Here is a 23,628-nt window from a genome sequence, read left to right on the forward strand (position 1 = left end):
GAATAGCCTATTATTTAATCATTTCAGTATTTGAATAGCATCTCCCACAGTCATTGTGTAAATCTCAATAATTACTGGCACACAGCATACAAATATTGCATTTTATTCACAATTTTTACACAAAATTTGACAAGGAAATTGATAGTGCATACATAAAGGCAAACATCTGGAGATCTGAAAAAGTACAGCATTGACTTCACCCAACCATTTAACATTTCAAATGAATGAAATATGAGCAATATTTGTTGTGGAAAAAAATAAGTTTCTAAAGGCTACATTGAGCATTTAATATGGTATTTGCAAAAAATTAAATAGTAAAATAGAAAGATCTTTATTGGTTGACAAAAGTTGTACAAAGAGACACAGTTATTATTTTGCTGGATAGTAAATCAGATGACCATTATATCACTTGGTGGGCTACATTTCATAATCATGTTCACAGTTTGAGGATCCATGTATACCCAGTTATGATGCATGGTGTGGCTGAATCTATGAACTATACGTGGGTTGTAGAAGGCAGCAGGTATGCAGCAACAGACATCAAGCCAAGAAGAAAGCTTCCCGGCACCAGCCGCACACCTTTATTCCCTGAAGGCATCAGACCAGAAATGTTTCCACAGGTTATTCAAATGAGAAACGAAACTCTGTTAAAATATGCTATTTTTACACTCTGAAACAGTAACCTAACATTGTGTAAATTAGTAATCTTTAAAAGCATGGCCCTGGGTATGAAATTAATGTTTTAGTTGAATTGTTTATTTTATCAGTGGTTGGCACGACTTCCATGCTCTCCAGGTTGTAAACATCACACATCTCATGTCAGTGTATTGTTGAACAAGAAATGTTAATTATAGAGAGCTGCTCATATATACAAATACAAGTGTTCCAATGTAGGAGTTCTGAATGCCATTCTCCCTTTAATGAAGGGTATGAACAATTTCCAGTTATTCATTCATTCATTCATTTATTCCAGTAATGCACCTAAGGTGCAGTGAAGACAGTAAGCAGCATACTTACTGGAACATCGGTTAGACTCTTTGAAGTTGCCCATCTTCTCACTGGTTTTGACAGACTTCAGAAGTTCTGCAGTGACATCCCCTTTAAGATACAGACAATGTGGCAATGCTTAATTACAAATAGACTGTCCAAGCCACAATTACTGTTTCTTATACTTGATAATTACTGCATTTGCGTCTAAAGGCAGATATGGACTTGTTACAGTGTATTTCTAATGTTCCAGAAATAGTAACTTCTATTACATCAACTTTTGATGATGATTGCATAGTAAACTTTCTAGCTTGTGGGATATGTCTGAGGGCATAAATGCCCATCCTGTGCTATACTGTGTGAAACCTCTCTACAGATACCTCTCTGTTCCCCCCTGGGACAGAGGAAGGGACTGAAAAGGAGACACACGGACACTCAACTCCAGCATCAGGTTACTGAGCAATTTTTCAGGTTTTCTAAAGATTTTCAATGCCCGTAATTGTTCATTGTCCTGATGAACACAGCCTGGGCACACAGCTTGCCCAGCTAGGCCCTGCACGGCTGTAAAAAAAAAAAAAATCTCCTCCTAGAGAGGAAGAATCTGAGCCATGTGTTTGATTTATGTATTTACTGTATAGACTTACATGTTGTACATGCAGTCTGATATCACACAGACAAACCTAATTTCACTAGCCATGTTTGTAGATATAAAACCTATTATATAAGGCATTGTCCTGTGTGCTGCTAAATCTGCTTTTCCAATGTTTAATTCCTCCTTTTATTATGTACAGATTCTCTTTTGATGTTTCTAGATAAATATTCAAATGAGACTGATGGTTTTCCCCTCCTTGGCACTACCATGTTGTTTTTTCATTTCCAGAGAAAGTTTACGTTCTCTGAAGGCACATAATTGCTTCTTAACTGTGAAGTGAAGTGAAGTGTGAACTTAAACTGTGATACAACCCTCATTTAAAAAATACCGACAGCTTCCTTGAGGAGGTGACATGATTCAACCAATATTTTCATACTCGCATCACTGAACCAGGTGATGTGTGTCTGCAACCTGCTGATTTTAATTGTTGCGGTGTCGGATCAAACTTGGGTGTTGCCATAGTTATAGTCATTATAATTTATGGTCTCACATACCACTGGGACAACACCTCTTCTAAGAATTGAACATGAGTCATGTTTACACTGAAATGTCTACTTCTTATTTACATAACATAATAAAGAGAGAGAACATTCACTCACTCACACCCTCAAATCATCTTTCCTCATGTTTCAAGCGTTACTGTTCGGTTGTTGTGTCGTTAGGGGAATATTCTCTTTGAGAGGGTGTTTCAGGGAAAGCATTAAGAGCTGGAGTGCATACCAGACACCATGAAGTTGACTTTCTGGCACCTTCCTTCAGCTGCAGACATGGGAGAGCTGGGCAGGATGGTGACTCTTGCCATTTCCAACTGAAGGACATCAGCAACCCTCCTACGGAAGTCATATCTGAAAAAACAGACATAAAACATCAACTTTATAGTCGCTCGATACTCAGATTTTTTTCAGTGTAATTCCTATAATCAATCACAGATATTAGCAAACTAAGGTAACTGATGCAGTTAAAGTGTTTCCTTCAAAAATGAATAAGAAATCATTTGAAATATGAATGAATTTACTCCCCCGAGTGTAGGAATCATCCAGGTAGGCACAACATGATTGATGCCAGATTTGTCATAAATGGCATTTCAGAGTCAGCCTAACTGTACTAAAACAAAGTGCCAACATTGGCCCAATGTCAAAACAAATCCTGCAAACTGGAGCTCAGACCAAAAGATTATTTTCAGACATTTAGTTGTGATGAGTCTGACTCAGCTGGCAACCGGGGACCCCACACGTCTGAAAACTATTCTGTCCACTCAAAGACACCGACCAATTTAAGAACCACGTAAACCATGGGTGCACTCATAGAAAACAGCGTCTGTTCATGAGTAATCAAAGTTTGCCAAGAAGACAAAGGTAAAATTCAAATGACAGGTTATGAATCATGCTGTATGAGGTTTTCTTTTTCACACTCAACCTGCTGAAGGTGGTCACAGTGGGAAAGGTCTGATCTGCTGAAGGAGATTCTGGGAGGATCTCAGCACATGCGATGATACTGTCTCCATTCTTCAGTACTAGAGATCTGTGGACCACTATAAACACAGAAAATAGAAAACATAAACCACATGTTCTTTTTTTCCGTTATGGCACTCAACTAAAGCGATCCTGAACTAGCATTAACGGGTACTTGTAAGTTTGATTTACCTTTTCTAAATAAAAACACATTTTCCCTCATTTCAATAGAAAATGAGAGAATTACAAATTTATGACTGTGACTGTAACTATTAGAACCATGTATGGGGGTACCTGTGTAGTCTCCAGAGAGCTGAATGATGCTATCAGTGTAGAGCTGTCTCAGAGTCAGGCTGATTGGGCCATTTCTTGCGGAGAACTCTCCCACCACACAGCTCAGAGGGTTTTCGAGTGAACAGCTGGAAGTCTGAAGGAGGAAGAGAAATAAGGAAGTGCATTTCACATGAACCACACAAGCACGATTTTGACACCATAATTGCAGCTGTTTATGCAAATGTTTTGACCTTTAATGGTCATGTTTTCTGTTAAGTGAAAAAGAAAAAAAGGAAAAAGGATCATTGCTTGAATTTACAATTGAATGCTTAATTGACGTGAATACAATTGTCATTGAAACATCATAGTGCATTAATTAATAACAAAAACCTTTGCACAGAATATCTTAAAATCTCAAACTTTCTAACTTTAAACATATAAATGGCCTAGTTTTGCAAATTACACTGACTAGGCTGATTATGGTAGTATAATTAAAGCTCAAATTTAATTACAGCACATTTGGAGCACAATCTTGGAGAATTTACATCTTTTTGCAATTTTTTCTAGTAATTACAAAATAAATAAATTACTGGCCTAATAAAAGTAATTTGATAAAAAAGTTGAAATTTCCAACTGTAGCTGTTGTATTTGTAGAGGACAACATGTTGGTTATCTTGACTCTTGGCTTTTGTCTTTATACAAAGTACATACAGTACCTCACAGAACATGTAAATCATACAGAACATGACCATATAGTATCAGAGGAACTTTAAAAATGTAACAAGCCAGTATGAAGTTTTTAGCACCTTGTGTTCACTGAAATTTGTTTCAGATTATCTTCCATCCTTAAAATCAACAAAAATCTGAATAGAATCTGAACGTGGTGGTCGTGGCTCAGGAGGTAGAGCGGATCGTCCACTAATCAGAGGATCAGCGGTTCGATCCCCACCTCCTCCAGTCCGCATGTTTAAGCCTCTGCCATCAATATATGTGCTTGTGAGTGGGTGAATGTTGACATGTGGTGTAAAGTGCTTTAAACGATCAGAAGACTAGTAAGGCGCTATATAAATGCAGTCCGTTTACCAATACTAAAAATACTTGAAGGGACCAGCTCTTGCCCATTAAGTGCTATTATAAATTCTGAAAAAGCAAGAAACTAAAAATGTAGTAGTGCCAGCATAATAATGAACCGAATCAGTTGATGAACTGTTGACAGTGCAGTCTCACCATTGATGTCATGTTGAAAGGATTATACGTCTCTCCCACACCATTGCACTGGCTGTTGTTGGCACCCGCGCGGTCGTTTGTGATGAACAAGGATGCCTCAGTAGTCTGAGAAGTTAATGGAAGTGTGAGAGTTTGATTTTAATTAGTCACAATCACACAAAAATACAAAGTAACACACATACATGTTAACACTGAACACATATTTCAGATACACATTTACAATCTCTTTCAAATCCTGCTGGAACCAAAGGCAAAGAAATTAACTTGCTGAATAACAATAAGTGTCTGGGAACTTAAATCGGCTTGCACCATGTTATTTATCCATGGTGTCTGACCGCACAACCTCATGTCCTCAAATTACAGGGACTGCCAATTTGGATCTGTGTGTTGCAAGTATTTCCTCCCTCTCAGACACTGGTCACTGACTTATACATGGCAGCAGTTGTGGGTGCTAGGTGAGTCCCACCCCTTACACAGTATTTCTACCTGTTTCTACTTGGCATTGTGCATGAGTGCACTCTTATTTCATGATAATTTTCCATGTTATTGTCCATTTTACTACTCTGGGAACAGTTGCACACTAAGCCATTCAGGTGTCTCACCTATTGTGCACGATTTCCTTGTAAGTTTTTCATAGTATGCTGAAAGGTTTTCAGGGCGTTGGCACAATATGTATATGCACTCATGTTTGTCATTGATTGTCACCTTCCATTGAATTTTTGTTTCCTTGTTTCCTCCTCATGAAGACGTTCTTTGAGAACTGTTATAAATCTATATAAATAATTGAAGGTGCATTAGTGTTTATAAGTGTGTGTCCCTATGTTACATGCTTACATTTTGCCTTTTTGCAGATTGAAGGTTCACCTCCAGTGTGGTATCGCTGCTACTCCCATCAGGAAACATCTGCTGGTGCTGGAAGAGAGGAAAACCAAAATATCCAATATCAGTGAACATGTAAAAGGACTGAATTGATCTTCAACCAGATTGTCTTTTCTAAAATACATAGGCAGTTCAAATGGACACCAGTGGGGATTTGTGGATATGGCATACATACAGCATTGTTATGCCATTCTGTGACTTTGTGCTCAATCTGCCTGAACAAAACTAGCAGATTGAAGTTAAAGGGACACATATATTCCTCAGACTGTCATTTCCATTTTTTTCTTTGCTAATATTGCCTCTTAGGAGATGCTGTATTACTACCTCTTATCCATAGATGTGGTGCAGCAGAGCTCAGTATGGGGTCTCTGGAGGGCAGCTGACAGACACAGCTGTTCCCTCGGTGAGCTTCCTAGATCAGGGAGCCTGTAGGTTCTACTAGCCAGCAGACGGATGCTAAGCTAAGCTAATGATCTTGCCCCAGCTTCCCATACCTCCCTGATACAACCCACCACAGGCATAATTAATTCACTGTCTGTCCAGCACAGCAGAAATACCCTGTCATGTTTTTGTGGCAGCTTGGTTCCTAGTAAGTTAGCAAGAAAAATATCTTGCATATGTTCTGTTGAAATCTTTTTCTGTTTCTATGTGGAAATCTTGTAACTCCTCCTAGGTAAAATGATTTTCTTCAGAATAATTTGAGAAATACTCACAATCCATTTCATGATGCTAAAAATGGACTGTAATCACTAATGAAATGTTTTGAAATGTTCCACCGCTGCATAGTTTAGCAACTTGAACTTGTAACTCCTCCTAGGTAAAATGATTTTCTTCAGAATAATTTGAGAAATACTCACAATCCATTTCATGATGCTAAAAATGGACTGTAATCACTAATGAAATGTTTTGAAATGTTCCACCGCTGCATAGTTTAGCAACTTGAACTTGTGCAAAAAAAAGTGGGTAGCTATGTTCTCACCACATTACTATAGTTGTTGTTGTGATCCACCAGACAAAAATGCAATCTTTTAAAGGCGGTGTATGAGATGAGAAGAGCCAGTATTTCATTTATTATCACTGCAACAAATAAATTAAACTTTGTATTTTGCATTGTTAGTTCTTTTTTTGCACAATTCATAAAATAAATAAAACTATATACAGATGTACATTGTAATGTAAGTGTTTCAAATAAATTGGCATTAGTGGAAACAATGGATTGAATGGATGGAAGACTTTGGCTGCTGTTTTTACCAGTCTGACTGTCCCAGTCAAGGTGCCATTGAAAACAGCCTTGGCAATAGTCCATTGTCCATCTGGATCTCTGTCAGCAGAAATGTCTGCACACCGCATTCTGTAGAGAATACAAACATGCATGGACATGTATAGGAAGACACAAAAACACAAACAAGATGAGCAAAACATATTCAAATCCTGCAGGGATAACCTTTAGGATTTTCTCCTTCACAATATTTTGTTGAGTCACTCTCAATGAATGAAGAAGATTATCTGTGTGTTATAATAAAAAACATGAGGAGGATACGGCACAGTGTCTATGACATCCTACACCTGTAATTGTCCTCAGTAGCCTGTTTAAATCTGTTATTGTGCCAGAGAGCAGCTCAGAGTAGTAAAGCTTGGATGTCTACACATGCTGCAAAATCATCAATGACTACTCAAACTGCTATATATCATATAGTATTTATATAGTACACTATGATATGTATTGTATCATATAATATGCACATGAAATGACAAATAGGATCATGGTCTATGAAAAAAGTTGGGGCTAGAGATCGGTGGTTACAATGCTCACCATTTCTTCTTTAGATATAGGAAGCTGTGGCCATCCTATGAGTATTTCCTCATACTATATCTCCTGTCTCTCTTTCATTTTCACTCTCTCTGATTTTTTCTCTCCATCTAATAAGCATTCTACCACTAAAACAAAGACATGCATTTTTGCACACAGGTTCTCACCTTGATCCGTTGCTGTAATGAACAACCAGGGACCTCCCCACAATGCTATAGGGCCCCGTTAATGGTAAGGTTGCATCCATGTATACATCCTGAGACTGGTCAAGGCCATTCAGCATCCCAAACTTCCCACTAATGTCTCCAATCTCATACTGGTCAAAGGTGCCATCTCCAGGTGCAGGGGAGTTTGATGCGTTCCAGGCCAGTGGATTGAAGTGGCCCATAATGTTTGCTCCTGAGCAGGGCTCCACGCTGTCAGATTCAATGGGCAGTATGTGAACATGGTAACCCCCAGCTAAGGCGTTCAGGTTCATCAGGGATATGTTTATCTGTGTGGGGCCTTGTGGGATGGACTGGGAGAACCGAACCTGCCCACTGGATATCCCAGGGCCAAACCAAGTACCTGAGCTTGCTTTTGGGACCCGCACCATTGTAACGTTGGCACAAGCAATCCTTTGCCCTCCTCTTTCTGCTTGATGGATGACCACAGAACGACCAATAATGCCTGACCCTGGCAACCAGGAAGTTACATCAGTGAAGAAGTTTTTTCCTTCCACTCCACCCACTCTGGAGTCAAGGTTGATCGTGCTGTGTTTGCTGGAGAGGTCTCCCACTTCGCAGGACAAGGGACTGGAGGGGCCACAATGGAGGGCATAACTGCTGTCTCCTGTGGTAATGTTCATGGGGTTCCAGTGACCTCCTGTCGTGCTGCAGCGCCTAGTATCATCATCCCTCTCTGAGCTGATGGGGTAGGTGTGAATGTGCCAGTTGTGGTTTCTGGTTTCACTCATTGTGGGGTTTCCATATGATAAATCCATGAAGATGGATACATCAGACAGAGGGTATTCGTTCAGTTGGGTGAACCAGATCTCACCAATCACAGGGCTCTGGAATCTAGCTCTGGCAACAGTCACTTCACCGGGATAGCCAATGCTGGCGCAAACATACCTTGCACCATCTGTTTGGTGAATCACAACTGACCGACCTACAATGGAGTTTTGTCCAAACAAAGGGAGATTGAAGTCCGTGAACACCATGTCCGAATTGTTTTTACCTGCAAGGGACATATGCTTGTTGCTGAGGTCACCGATCTCATACTTGTCATGTGTTGATCCAGGCACTTTGGGGTATGTTGGGTCACTTTGGCTGACACCAAATGGATTCCAGTGACCACCCACATTATCATTTGAGCACAAGCTTGAGGGATGCGACCTGACTGAAGGGACAGGGAAATTGTGGACATGGTAAGGGCCAACTCTGCTCTCTAAGTTACTCAGGTTCACCCTCAACTCTGTCACATCAAACGGGGAAGCCTGATGGAAACTGAAGTATCCTTTGATCTCTCTCATATTCACAACGGCTCTCACCTGTTTCTCTGGCACATTATAGATCTGAGCACACATGTAACTTGACCCCATAGGGAGGAGAAGAAAGGCAGTGTTGATATTGAAGCTAGTGAGGTCCAGACGGGACTTCTCAGGTTGTAAAGGGGTTCCAACCTTTATGACGCCCAGACGGATCAAAGCTGAGGGATCTAATATTCCAAGAAGAACATCACAGTTTGCAGCGGTGTTCACTGAGCCAAAGATGGTGATGTTTGTTTTGGAGGCATTGACCTGACCGATTGTAACTAGGTCTGCAAGAAGCCTGGGGTTGGTCTGGTCTGTGTTCAGGCGGACATAAACATTACCCGCAATGGGTCCGGTGAACCTGGCCTGACGTGTCAAGAGCGTTTGACCTCGACTTACAACTGTGCATACTTTGGTGCTGTTACAGGTCTGCAAAGTCAGCGAGAAGTCATCCAAGTTTGATCTCTGTTCAAACAGGTGTGACACATTGATGGAGTCTGAGACGGAATTAGCTGTGAAGGTAAAGACACTAGAGCCAATGTTTGCTTCAGAACAGGGCTGATCAAAGTGGCCGTACATGACGGGAAACTCGTTGACGGAAAAGTTAAGGGAACCACAGGATCCAGTACCGGATATGTTGACAGTGGCCAGCTGGGAGGCAGAGTCAAACTGCACCTGCCCTGTGACTCCTCCCATGTTTACAGGTGCCAGAAACTGAATGCAGGAGATGGAATCTGAAAAGGATGACAAGGAGGAGGTGATGGTAGTATTCTGGGTTCCTGCAAATTGTTCTTGCACAACCCACCCCAACAAATACAGGGCTGATAATGGATGACCCTGCAAAACCTTGACTTGTGTTCAGTGATGTTTTTGAATGTTCAATTGCCAATGTGTTGTTAAAATAACATTCCTATAATCTCTGCAATTTACAGTATGGTTGATGTTAGGCAATTAAAACAGTTGGTTAATGTTGGGGAAAGATTCCCATCATGGATAAAGAAATCCAAAATTAATGGTTTGAGTCCATAACATGAACTCTGGTCTCCAGCTCAAAACTGAATCCTTTATACATGCATCCACCACTATCACCACACCCTCCACACCCCTACTTTTTCCCACACTACAGAGATGTTTCCCTCCATTGGCATTGAATATTAATCGTTTGCTGACGTATCATCCAATATAAACTTAATCTCTTTAGAGAAGTTTTTGCTCCAACAGGAACACACACACACATAGAGTACCACATATTTAAGGAAGTCTTTTCATTTCCTATTAAATAGTGTGTTGTGTAAATAGATGTGTTAACATCTGCCCTTTTTGTTGATCTGTATCAATCTCCTGTCCATGACTTCCCTTTGTTAACTTCCCATCTTGTGAGTGCCCTTTGTTAAGTTGAGGCTTTTTCTGCTGCAGAGACAATTTTAGGAAATCTCATTGGCCACCCTAGTGGTCACCCCAGATCTGATAGGTCATTGGTCAATCGATGATGACAGCTGATTAGCTGATATAGGGCAGTTTACCATTTCCAACTACTATAGTAATTGTAGGACTGAAGCCATGACAGCCAATCTTTAGTCAGTGGACTTTTCTCCATGAGTCACAAAAAAGCAGGTCTCAAAATTGAAAGTACTGGAACATGCAAACGGCTGCATCCACGTGCCCAGGACTCAGGACTCTGGTTACAGTGACCAAAAGCTGAGCTAATGCCATGATGATATGAATAATGTGCTGACAACTACTTTATATATGTTTTGCACAGGTAAGAAAAGTATAATGGGACTGTTTAGGTGGCAAAATAGAGTTAGCTCCTGTTAGTGTTGTGGACATTGGTTTGGGGTCGCATACAATGTGAATTTGAATGTACATGTGGGGCCGGGACATGTGTATATGCTGCAAGCATTAGCACCTCACGCTAGTGATTAGCATTAGTGATTGACATGAAATTTACAGTCTAATGTGTGTTAATAGATAGCATTAACAGCCACTGTGATAAAATAAAGCCCGTATTTAGTTTATGTACACCCACAACTGTAGTTTGTTCAGTTTTGTTTAATAGCATTTTTCATGTAGGTAATGTTATCTGTGCTTAGAGTGTGTAAGAGTGAGAATATTGCTAAAATACAGACAGTTAGCCAGCCAAGGTAAACCTGTGAGCCTGTAGAGATGTAAACTGGAAAGTGAGGTTTATTGTATTTCCCGACCATTGTTAGACTGCTTAGGTCATTCAGTAAAGACAGTAAAAAGTATAATGTGATGTTTTCAATAAGGTAAACTGAGTAAGAGGTAACTATGGAACATAAGAGAGTTTTATTCATGCAAATGTTAAGGTGCAGTTTACACATGAAGAGAACTGTAAAGCAGGACTGTAAGCTAAAGTTAAAGTTCACAGTTCAAAGATAGTAGAGCTGATGCAAGCTGAGCTAATGCCACAATGATATAAATAACATTACAGACAACTGTTTTAAATATGTTTTGCATGGGTTACCCCTGTGAATAAATGTGTTTCACCAGTTTGGACCGAGAGCTTCATTCTTAACCTGTAACATATAACATATTAACTCTACTACAGGGAAACAGCTCTTGTGTAGTCTATCCTGAACATAATTACTGACTGAAAATAGACATGTTTAAATAACCACTGCTTCCCAGAGACTGGGATATGTGGAAATGGAAAATGTGATGTACATGGAATAGAAAACTGAATAGAATGGTAGCTGCATCTTAGTGCTGTTCTTGGTTGTAATATGAACTTTAGTTGTTGTGAGTGGTCAGCATGGCACCTTTAATTTAATGCTGTATTATAAAATGCAAAAACAACAACCTGGCCTTGAGTACAAACATTACAATGGATGCTAACATAAGTTTTGGAATTCAATTATGATTTACCTGTCTATAGGTTGAAGCAATGTGATGCATTGAACACCTGTATTTACACATTTTGATCACCAGCCCTTCATTATGGTTTTCTATGCCATGGCTACCCCACACTATAGCTCTGTGTCCCATCTTGACCACCCCAGTCAAAATGTCCTGGATACCACTGCGCAGTGATCTTCTTTCCTCTCAGGGTAATTTGAAGTTTAATCTCATTTTATGTTATACATTTAAGTACTTTTAATCCCAATCTCTATTTACAGCTACATCATAAATTCAAATGATATACAGTTTGTGCAGTCTTGTGAGCCAGTGAGGATTAACTGTCACAATGAGGTGCACAGCCCTCATTTGCACAGTAATACCCACACAGGTATCAAGGTATCCACTTATTTGCAAACTTTTTACCTCTAGTTCACATATCTACCACCTCACAACCTAATGCTCATTCTGTCGGAGATATTCATACCAAGCTCTAACTCACAGGTGTGAACTAATTTTTGGGCTACTGCCAACATTCTTTCAAACTAGAACATTTATGAAGAGGATGTATGTATGCTCACTGCTAAAACTTTGTCATTGAAACATTTGAAAGAGTTAAAATACTGAAAAGAGGTTGTGGTTAAAGTTGAGGTGACATGATGTCACACACACTGTTTCAACATTCTCAACATACAAATCGGATCGGTGTGAAATAAGTATAAACCTGGAAATGGGTTTAACGAAAAACTATATAAGGGATGGAAATGTTAAACTAATACAGTAAAGTACAAAGGGTGGAGACTGCTTTAAAGTCTGAATCAAGTTTTTAAATGAAAGTATGAGTGAGTATGAAGGGTTTAAAGAGAAGTTGAAAGGGTTTAAAGTTGGGTGGAGTTTTTATTAATAACATTCATTTCAATATGCAAAAAAGTTGTATTGTGAAAAGTATGAATGATATGAAAATGTGTTGACGTGTGAATAGAATGTCTGTATAAGGAAGTTAGAGCATCTCAAAAAAAGTGTCCAAAAGAAGGAATGGAAGAATAATAATAAAGATATAAAGATAGTTTTAGAGTGCATTCCTGAAGCGAGCACAGTTATGAAACCTGTTTCAACATGTCATCTGTTTATTTATTTGGCGCTACTGGTTTATTAATGCAGCCTTAGGTGCCACATCAGTGGCGGCACACCGATGGGAGAGAAAGTTGAGACAATTAAAGGCACATGATTTGACATGTACTTTTATCTGTTTATTGTTTTTGAGAATTATATCATTTTTATACAGGAGAAGCCTGCATGATGTTGGTGTGCTGGTCTACTGACCATGCTGACCTCTTCATATGAGACAGCTGTCACAAGTCAGCCTGCAGTTGTCCCCATTTAAAGACTTGAATTTGTAAATTCCAGACACGCAACTGCTATATCACAGAAACATTACACATATTACTTGACTAAGTTACACATAATGTTGTTTCAAATAACCTATAACTCTGAACAATTCTTTTGTTAGGCAAGATACTTTAAGTATGTTGTTAGATTAAGTTGTTTTGTAAGTGGCACAATAGCCACCATCAGGTGGAAATACATCTAAATCTAAATTTGTAACCCCTCTCAAGTTTCATTTAGTAAGAAGTTAAATGAAGTAGACGCTTTCATTTCTGTAAAGTTATTCAGCCTGTATGGCACTTGAAGTGAGAATCAATAGTGGAAATGCTACTTTCACAATGTGATCACAGTTCTGGTGTAAAATCATTAGCTCTATTTTAGTTGCAATTTTAATTCTATTAAAATATATAAATAGGACAAATAGAAATTATTCTCTGGCCATTGTATAAATGAGATGAAGGACTAGTGAGGCAGACCTTTGGAAAAAACACTGTTTTGGTCTAGTCAGAAAGTTGTAACATGAATCAATCCCGATTGTTAAGAGAAGGAGCTTCAGAAGTTTTCTTGGACTACAACCAATATTTAATATAGCAGGTTAGTATCAGGGCATCATCTGCCTCTGAGACACAGACTTTGAGTAAACCTGAATTCTGGATCAAAGCCTTTTCTGTGAGCCCCATTTTTTGGGAAAAGAAAATCCTGGATTTCTCAGAATTTCAATGTAACACATCCCACTAATCCCACTAATTTGGTAATCCTCCTCACCACCCTGATGTACTAAATGTCTGGTGAAATATCTCATTGCCTGTGCAAGATAAAACTAAGGATTCTTTGAATCCTATTGAACTCTGGGAAATACAAAATGATCAATAAAAAAGCAGACTGTTTGAAAGGTTATACATTATAGGCATCAGTTGGTTGCATTGTCAGTTTCTTATATTTTCAGCAAATTGCAAATGTTTGGGATTCACTTAGAGTGCTTACTAATATCAGATGTTTCTAATTTTATCATTTACATCGTTTCAAGCCTTTCCACAACATCGTGGGATTCTCAGGGGGGAGATGCAACCTGAGAAGCTCATATCAATAAAACTGAGCTGCTGGTAAAACTACTGCAAAACTGGTTTCAGAACAAGTAAAACATGATAAAGAAAGATTAACCCAGGAATCATTAGCCACATGCTTATGAGTAATTGAGAGCCTGCAGGTTTTACTACCAACAAAGGGAAAGGGATGATTTCACATAAAAATACAACATCAACCAAAGCAGAGAAACTAATGACTGAAATTACCAGCTGTTTGAAGAAAACCTCTCCGCCTACATGACACATAGTAACATTAGACTCATCTATGAGATCCACTTTATTCAAAAGTTAAAAATTACAAAGTACTCACCAAGTAACGAAAACAGCAGGGCAGCTGTCAGAGGGCCCATGTTGGGAGATGTGTGCAAGACAGACAGCGAAGAGAAAATTTATAAAAGAAAATTATCTTTAATAAAACTGAAGTCATGCAAATCCTCACAGAAGGTGTAGATGATAAGGAAAAAACAGCTCAGTTACAGCATGAGAAGTTTAGTGACTGCAAAATGATGGAGTGTGTGTGTGTGTGTATCATGTGTTCTCTAAGATTGTGTCATATATGACTGGTTTGCAGAAGTGTGCAGCCTCTCTTGTGCTTCTTTTTCAGCCGCGGTCTGTCTGTGTCAGCCTGTGATTGGCCAGCTGGGTGACAGTGTCTCATGTATGGAGGTAGGGGAGGGAAAAAGAATAATTTGGAGCCTGGATGGGTGGAGGTTGTCATGCTCAGCTTGAGAAAAAATTGTGGGTAGAAGATTGTATTGTATTGTTGATTCTATTGTTCATGTGTTCAAGGTTTCATAGTACAGTCGATGTCAATCAATTCAAAACACAAAGAAAAGATTTAGTAGTTGGACACGGAGCACACTTTCTGACAATGTATAAATATAGCAAGATATCAATCCTTTGTTCAAGCTTTCATTCATTTAGTAAATGTAAACTTCAATCAACTTCAGACCTCATCTGGTTGAACTGAAAGTGAAGTAATTCTCTATAAGCTTTACAAGCAAAGGCTATTTGCTTTGTCAAAGAAGATTACACTGAAATACTTTGTACTATACAATTCAAATACTTATCTGCTGCGAAGTGTCGCTAAAATATCTCTCAGTTTTACTTGGTCGTTGTTCAATCGTTTCAATAATTTCTTAATAAATGCAGGCAAACAGGCAGGCATTAAACACACAGGTCACAGGAACACAGTGTTGACAACAGCAACCATATAGCCAAAGACATAAAAACAACAAAAAATATGTTTATAAAAAATAATATTGTAAGATCTAAGATTAGGACCAATGCCAAATATAGAGCCAAATGAAGTGCAGTTCTAATTAAGTGCAGGTGTGCAAATATCTGTATAACATTAAAAGGTTCAGCCTTCCAGCCAAATTGCTTTATTCTATGTAGTTAAGCAAAACAAAGTAATCAATATTATTGAGAGCATACATATTATACATGGGTTTGCTTTACAGGAATAATTAAGTATAAGGTGCCAGAATCCAGTTTCTCTAGGAACATCAAAATGTAATGTTTTTAGTTTAGGGTTTTTTTTTAGTTGCTGTGGCTTTTTGAAATTTCTTGTGGTACCAGGGTCAATAGTTTTCTTTCCTCTTTTAGACCCTTTTTCTGCTTCTTCCTCTTTCTTCTCACATAATATTTCTCAGCTGTCCTTGTAACAGGGTTAAGGAAAAAAGACGAAGAGAAAATAGTAACTTGTTTCTAAGAATAGCAGCCCGATGGCCCATCATTGTGAGCTGTTTGGGGTAGGCCACGCAGCTATTTACACATTTTAGAGAGCCTGTGAAGTGGGTCAGGTCCTTCACTTGGCTTGTTTAGATCACTGATTGCGAAGCTGCAATTGTGACCTGACCGTGTCTGCGTCCCTGTGTGTACACAAGGGTTTGCTATTTGCACACACACACACACATGCAGAAAATACACACTGACAGCAAAGGACTGGAGGAAATTGGAAAGAGCAGAGTCACTACAGTGGTAGTTTTCTCAATGAGGTGATCCCCACCACAGTGTTATAAAGGATGAATGTGGGAGTGTTTTTAGCATCTAGTGTCTCAAAATGTATGGAATACTAACACCAGTTTTATAAAGTGACTTTGAGAATATAATTAAGCACCAGAAGCACCAGAATAAAGATGTTCTGCACCCTTTCATCAACACCAATAGTTGTATCGCTGTGCATTTTGAATTATACAGGAATAAAAAAAAACCCCACTGTCTCATGAGAGCATGCTTGACATGCATGTTCGACTTTCCAGTAACAATCTGCGGTAGGTGAGATAAGATAATCAGTAAGATCACAGTTTTAAGGAATTTAACAGATAAGCATGCACAATTATTGTTTTATGACTTGTTTAGGTGTGGGCAGCATTTCAAATTGAAAGCATTTACTAAAGAATGTGCAAAAAAATGTATGAAATCTTGTGGGTGGATGTGATGTTTTCTACACTCAAACATGTCCAAAAAATAGAGTTTTGCTGGTGAAATGGTGAGGGTGGTATACTTACATATGATGTGACATATTAATATAATAATAACGATTAATAAGACCAAATTTATTTATTTTTTTATTTTTTTATTTTTAAGTTCTCTATGAATGAGGAAATGTGATTTTGTACTCCACTGACTCAGATCTTGTCAAAAAACATCCGGGGTTATTACAGGTGACAACAGTGTAAACATAAACATTGAAAAAAATGTCTTATAATATCATCATACCATGCTGAGATCATGAATGAGATCATCAATGGATTCAATCGTGAAGTCATGGAAGCATTGGGAAATGCGTCAAAGTTGTCAAAAGTGTTTGACAGAGATGCAGATATAACAAGAATGATGTAATATGACGGAAATTAAAAATTACCCATTGACACCGTTGTCTATTGGTAAGGTCACATTTAGTAAGTAAATAAGTAAAGTTTATTTGTATAGCACCTTTCACAGATAAAAAACAAATGAGATAAGATAAACATAAAGAAGTACAAAAGTTCCAAAACACAAACCAGGAAATAAGGCAAAAAAGATGTGGAACAACTATTCAGAAAGGCTTGATGTCACATTATGTCACAGGAGTTACAGGAGTCTAGTGCTTGCAGCGATAAGGGGAGAGCATCACATAACTTGAAAAGCATGGTCACCTCGGGTTTTATAGCAGGTTTTAGGGGCAGCCAGTCATTTTTGTTCAGCAGGCCTAAGAGCCTGACTGGGCGAGGAGGACGTCAGCAATATACTGGGGTGTTTGACCATGCAAGGCTCTATAGGTTAGCACCAGTATTTTAAAATGGATGTGAAATTTAATTGGGAGCTAGCACTTGTTATTTCTAGTTAAAAGCTGAGCCGCTGCATTTTGGACAGTTTGGAGACGGTTCAGAGAGACAGGGGGGAAAAAAGCATTACCATAATCTAAACAAGAAGAAATAAAAGCATGAACAATCATCTCCAGCTCAACCTTGGTAACCATAGATCTTAATTTAGCTTAACTGGAAAAAGCATGACCGCATAAGTTGACTGACATGATTATCAAAGGACAGGGACTGGTCAAAGATGGTTATGCTGAACACAAACATTTAATGACCCCATATGCTTTTGATGTTTGGAATAAAGTTTTCAGGAGCAATTATAAGAGCTTCTGTCTGATATGCATTTAACTGATGGCAGATGTCAGCCATTCAAATCTTGACGGCATCCAAACATTCATTTAAAATGGACAATCTGTTGCTCTCATCAACTGAAATATCATCGGCATAGAAACGATAAGAGATGCCGCTATAATGGCTAATAATCTGTCCAAGAGGCAGTATATATAAAGAGAAAAACAGAGTACCCAGGACAGAACCCTATGGGACACTGCATGACAGCAAGGTAGGAGGAGAACCAATCCAAAGCAGACCCGGAAATACCCACTAACTAGTTTAGCCTATTTAATAGAATACCATGAGCTGAGGTCAAGTAACACCAATAATGAGCATTTGCCATCAGCTGCAGCCATCATAATGTCATTACTAACTTTAAGAAGAGCCGTTTCTGTTGAATGTAGTTAACAAAAACCTGTTTGAAATGAGTCATACAGGCTATGTGTTTTAGAAACAAGCATTGGCTGCTGGGCGACAACTTTTTCCAGCAGTTTGGATCTAAGTGGCAGCTTGGATAAAGGCCTATAATTCATTGGGAGGGTGGGGTCTAAATTAGTTTTTTTCAGCAAAGGCTAAACTATTGCATGTTTAAACTGGCTAGGGATAGAGCCAGTTGAAAGGGAAAGACTGATCATGGCTCAAACAAGGATGAGGGAAGAATATCTAGTGGACCAGATGAAGGTTTAATTTTGTGCAGCAATATAGAAAAACGGCCCTCTAAGGAATCAGGAGAAAAAGGAGTTCAGGATTGTGGAGCAGGAAACACCAACGGTATGTTGGTTTGATGATGGGGGAATATTTGCTCTGATATCAATGACTTTGTCCACAAAACAATTATTGCAATCAGTCGTAGAGAAAAAATGTATTTGTTTCTGACTCTGGGAAAGTGGGAAAAACAGAAAAATTCCCCTAAACTATTGTATCTCTTAACTATCTCTTTAACCAGATTACACACATTTGGGCTATTCTATGTGATCTCATTTTGATAACTAATGTAATATTTTTTCAGTTCCATTCACTGAGCCTCCCCTGAAACTGTTTGGAGCCCCCCTGGTGAGGCCCGCCTCTGATCTACAACAAATGTTGTTTTTTCTTGTTGTTGTTGTTGCTTTTTGCAGATGACCACATTACTGTATACAGTATACACTCAAAGAAATTTAGAAAATGTCTCTGCATGCATATCATACTTACAAATATACAATTTACCGTATTATCCAATTATTTTTTTCCAGCCAGTGCTTATAAATACGGAAATGACAAACATAAATTGCATCCTTTGTCCTCAAACAGCATAGTTCAGATATTTCACAGAACAATTAATCTTGCTGGCTTTGAAAAAAAAATAAAAAATACTCAGTAGTCAATGGTGATCATATTTAATTTCATCAATACATCACATGCCATAATAAGTGGTCCAATTTAATGAGGAAACTGGAATACTGGGCATTTCATATGATAAAAATACTGTAGAATAATAAAGGTTCTCACAGTACATGACACATACTCTGTGTGAATAGTCTCCATACATCCTGCACTCAGGACCAGTTTGTCCTTTCCTCAGAGTCACGAGGAGGAAGAGCAGGAAACCCATCCAATTACTTCAAGCCTTATTGACTCAATTCAAGCTGTCACAAGACCCGATCAATCATCTACACTGAGTCCTGTTATGCGTTTCCTTTTAGTCGGTGCTTTATTCATATTTCCGCGAACCATGAAAACAAAACCAAAACAATGAATAATAACAGTTGGGTAGGTGTCACCTAAAACAATAAAAATTCCAGAAAACAGAGACAATTAATCGTGAGTCAGCTTAAAGGAATATTGCGGTTCATTTGAACCTGATGTATTTCCCGTTAATATGGCCATTGTGGCTCTATGTGTCATGCTAATTTTACTCTCTCCAGCTCCATTATAGAGATCTATATCTTTCCATATAAACGTGATTTTTACATGAATCGCTCCAAAAAAAATTTCTGACTCTGAATGGAAGTAAACACAGAAACTAGCGGCCTGTAGGTCAGACTCCGGAGAGCTTAGCGTCTGTTCCTGCTAGAGAAGTAGAGACTAACCCCTGACCCTATCATATGTCCCATTCATCTAGTAATCCATGTTGATTTCTTGTCTTTTGTTTCTTTTGTCTTTGCTTTTGCATCTGACCCAAATATAAGTCAACAACAATGATTCAGTGATGTTGACCTCATTGTCTTTATTGATAATAACGTACATGTCCTTTATTTGTAGCAACTAATTTATATGCAGCTTTGAATGGTTACAGTAAACATATATTTTCCTTATGAATATATGCTATTAACAACAAGGGCTGATAATAACATAATAAAAACAGCGTTAACACAACAGAGTCCTTAAATGATGCATGATACACAATGCTCACCAGTTAAGTCATTACGAATAATAAGGAAATACACATTTTGCAGCCTGATGATATCACAAACAGTTTTTTTGTTGTTGTTTTGCAAATCATCATTTTTTAATGTCTATTACCTTGTAGGAACTATTTATTTGTGTTCATTACACTGCAGTATGAAGAGACTCAACACTTAGTCTGTTTTATTCACCACACAGTCTGTATAAGGGGTTCTTTACAATAATATTGGTTCACAAATACAATTTGCTTCATTTCGGTTTTCCCATTTTCAAGACGAGTTCAGTTTCATTTATGTTTTTTGAAACAACACTCAGGTGCCCATATGGACAGTCAACCCGGTTTTTCTTGCTGTGATCATTCCTTCTGTTCATACTAACCATACTGTAAGAACATACTGTTCATACTGGAGAAGATTCCCTCCAACTGTGTTCACAATGTAAGTGATTGAGGACAAAATGCACAGTCCTCGTTTTGAGCAAAAATATATTTAAAAAGTTTATTTGAGGATAATATGAGGCTTCAGCCGTCTGAGTTAGTTAAATATAGTTTAGCAAAAAAAAAAAAATCCCTTTGTGTCTGAACAGAGTGTTTTCCTGTTCATCTGCAGTAAAAGTAAAGCAACAAAAAGAGGGAATTTTGCACTAAAAAGACTAACTTTGAAAGACGTTGACTTGATTTGACAAATTTGGACGCCTGAAGCTTCATATTAGCTTCAGATAAACTTTTAAATACATTGTGGAACAGTCAGTCCTGAACAGGAAGAATGATGAAGCAAGAAAAACATGTGTCGATGTTCATTTTGGCACCTGAATATTGTTCTTGGACAGACTTGAAAAATTGTGAACTCGTCCTTCAATGTGTTCCAGTAATCCAACATGATGCAGCATGTGACATATAAGAACCATATATGGATTTTTTCAGGTGAAATTATGAATTATATAGTGTTTTCCAGTACAGTCTTTTGATGTAAAAGCTGTCTCCAGATTTGTTCATAAAAGACAATAATGCACATTGTAAATATGACTGTTAAATACACAATATATATGAAAATATTATGATAACCCAATCAAACATTCCTCTACAATTATATGCTCAACGGACCAATACACAAAAACATAGTTTATGGCTGATCTGATGTTTGTAAGAATGAAATCTGCTCTGCAATATTGAAACATATACTTGTGTGTGTGTGTGTGTGTGTGTGTGTGTGTGTGTGTGTGTGTGTGTGTGTGTGTGTGTGTGTACATGTGGGTGTTTTTTCTCTTTTGTTTTTTACAGAATGCATTATATAGTGTTAATAGAGTAATTGGCTCAGCTTTCATCTTTTATTTTTAATCCACCCGCAGTTTGCGTCTGTCAGAGCTCAAACACACATCTTTACAGAAATCCATAAAAGACAAAGAAACATTTTATTTACCACACAACTGAGAAAAAAATCTTGCAGAGGAGAATCACTAAGATTTATGTTTCTCTATAAAAAAGAATTGTCCATATAATTCATTTTTATGAATGCCCATTTAGGCTGTACACCACCACCTTCATGGCCACTAGATGGAGGTAGCACAGCATATTTGTATGACTTGTATTGTGATAACCATATAGATTGCTGGTTCAGTCTTTGCACAAAAATACATTTGTACACTTAATATGACAATGTGTGTTAAGCCACAAATGTATAGGCAACATTAACAGTATAGATAGCAGATGAAAAGGGACCTCTATATTAAACAGTAAGTACAGTTGTAACTTGTTTGGATGTGTGACAGTCAATCCCACAAGCGATGTTTTTGATACACTGACATGCAGTAAACTGTGAATGATATGATGTCAGCTGTTCGCCCATTTAAATGGTCCAAAATATACTTTACTCTGCATGTGGCCTACATAGCATCAGCGAGGTTTAAAGCCTGTATTGTGAAACATAGTTTTGTCTCGGTCTGGTGAACCACAGCTCAGGATCACATACACTCTTTCTGCCTGAATTGGGGACAAACATAAATAATACACATCAACATCAGTCCGCCTGAGTCACGTGTGCTCCGTCCCAAAGCAAGGGATTTGCAAAAAAATGCGTCGCCGACCGCTGTGAACGGGACTCCACTTCCTGCCATATAGTGAGCCAGTGTTTCCGCTGCAGCCGGCGGATCAGATCTACACAACATGTGAACCTCCCGTACGGTCCGCCGGCAGCGAGTTTATCCCATCACACTGCTTGAACATCGGTGAAAGTGCTCTCGGACGACGTCGTGTTTGAACGGAACCATTGAATTCAAACGTGAATGAGGGTCTGAGGACGTTTTGAATGTTTCTGCGGGTCTGTCGTCACCTTCTATGACCTCTTCACTGCAGGTAACCGGATGATTTTATACATGTTTTTGTGAATAAAACCACTTTCCGTGTGTTGCTTTGTAAGTTTACGCCATCGCCTGTAGTCACGCTGTTTACTGCTGTTTCAATGGAAATAATAGTTAAACAAATGATGTCACTGTGACCTTTACTGATACATTATAACCATCATTAATAACGTTTCATTCATCAGCCTATGATCATGTGCTATCGCGTGCACACCTACAAGTAATCCGGTGCCTCCAAACAGCTGTGATATTGTTTATTGTTAGCATGTCTCTGAAGGTGTGAGTTGCTGTTGATATTTGCACCCGCCTTTTGTTTTTTCTTGTTTGCAATTAGTCACTAATAAGCATCAGTTCTGTAGTTAAAGACAGAGAGTTACAGGCGCAGTACTGGACATGGATATACACCTGCATTACTCAGTTTTAGTAGCTGTAATTTTTCTTTTGTATGTCGGTTGTTGAAGGGAAAACAAATATTTCAAGATTTTGCAGTGCTGCACTTGTCTAAGGAGGTCAAAGGTCAGGGTAAGATGCAATGTGTATAGAGATTCACAGCGCCCCTTATTATACTGATAGAAAAATGTATGTGCTAAAGGAAAAAGTGCACTATTTGAGTTTACTGTTTTTATTTCTTATTATCAGCTGACATTTCTAACCTGTCAAAAAAGCTTACAGTGTTCCACATATTTCAATGTATAGTGATGAAGGCTAAAAAGTCTCTTGAAAGATGTACCTGACCAAAGTATTGCGATGGCGAGGAGAAGGAAAAGTTCACATGAAGTATTAAGTTAAGTTTAGGTTCAACTGAATCTTCAATCTGGTTAATTTACGGTGTCTGATCAGCATGCAGAGTGATTTTTTTTTTTTACATGAGAGTTACTGACAGTTATTCATAAATGCTTTGCTAAATGCTAAATCGAAATGCTAAATTGATGGAGTGCTCCTTTAAGTCAAAGTGGTAAGCTGGTGGTCTGCTGGGTGATTCTTTCACCTGCAGATCAGTCACCTCACACAGGTAAAAATGTGGTGTTAACAGGTTTATTTATAGTGATACTCTCTCGCTGTAGGTGCAACGGGGCACTATTCTGAAGAAAACATGTACTGGTAAATTGCCAACAGCTGGCTGACCTT

At 38.4% G+C, this 23,628-nt stretch overlaps 2 protein-coding genes across 2 annotated transcripts in view; one reads left to right on the top strand and one right to left on the bottom strand.

Moving 5' to 3' along the window:
- Positions 1 to 106: 106 nt before the first annotated feature.
- On the bottom strand, positions 107 to 14,670 carry cusr (Copper-only SOD repeat protein). The gene is made up of 10 exons (XM_067581771.1): positions 14,433 to 14,670; positions 7,447 to 9,526; positions 6,721 to 6,820; positions 5,425 to 5,502; positions 4,591 to 4,695; positions 3,385 to 3,517; positions 3,056 to 3,170; positions 2,360 to 2,484; positions 1,018 to 1,098; positions 107 to 588 (listed from the first exon to the last, which is right to left on the bottom strand). Exons 1-10 carry the CDS (start codon positions 14,470 to 14,472, stop codon positions 497 to 499), a joined length of 2,949 nt encoding a protein of 982 aa, XP_067437872.1. The 5' UTR covers positions 14,473 to 14,670; the 3' UTR covers positions 107 to 496.
- Positions 14,671 to 22,391: 7,721 nt separating this feature from the next.
- The window catches only part of add3a (adducin 3 (gamma) a), a 105,166-nt gene continuing 103,929 nt past the window's right edge, over positions 22,392 to 23,628 (top strand). Inside the window, exon 1 of the mRNA XM_067581796.1 lies at positions 22,392 to 22,495. The gene's annotated coding sequence lies outside the window, so the exon portion shown is untranslated. The remainder of the gene's footprint in view (positions 22,496 to 23,628) is intronic.

The sequence above is a fragment of the Thunnus thynnus genome, chromosome 3, assembly GCF_963924715.1.
Source record: "Thunnus thynnus chromosome 3, fThuThy2.1, whole genome shotgun sequence".
Classification (NCBI taxonomy): Eukaryota; Metazoa; Chordata; class Actinopteri; order Scombriformes; family Scombridae; genus Thunnus; species Thunnus thynnus.

What these genes read in the sequence shown, in the direction of transcription:
- cusr (XM_067581771.1), bottom strand. Translation starts at nt 14,472, where the DNA reads ATGGGCCCTCTGACAGCTGCCCTGCTGTTTTCGTTACTTG. An exon ending in ACTGTGACCACCTTCAGCAG is followed by an intron (nt 2,485 to 3,055) that starts GTTGAGTGTGAA and finishes CTGTTTTTTCAG; the next exon opens with ATATGACTTCCGTAGGAGGG. An exon ending in AGAGTCTAACCGATGTTCCA is followed by an intron (nt 589 to 1,017) that starts GTAAGTATGCTG and finishes TGATGCCTTCAG; the next exon opens with GGAATAAAGGTGTGCGGCTG.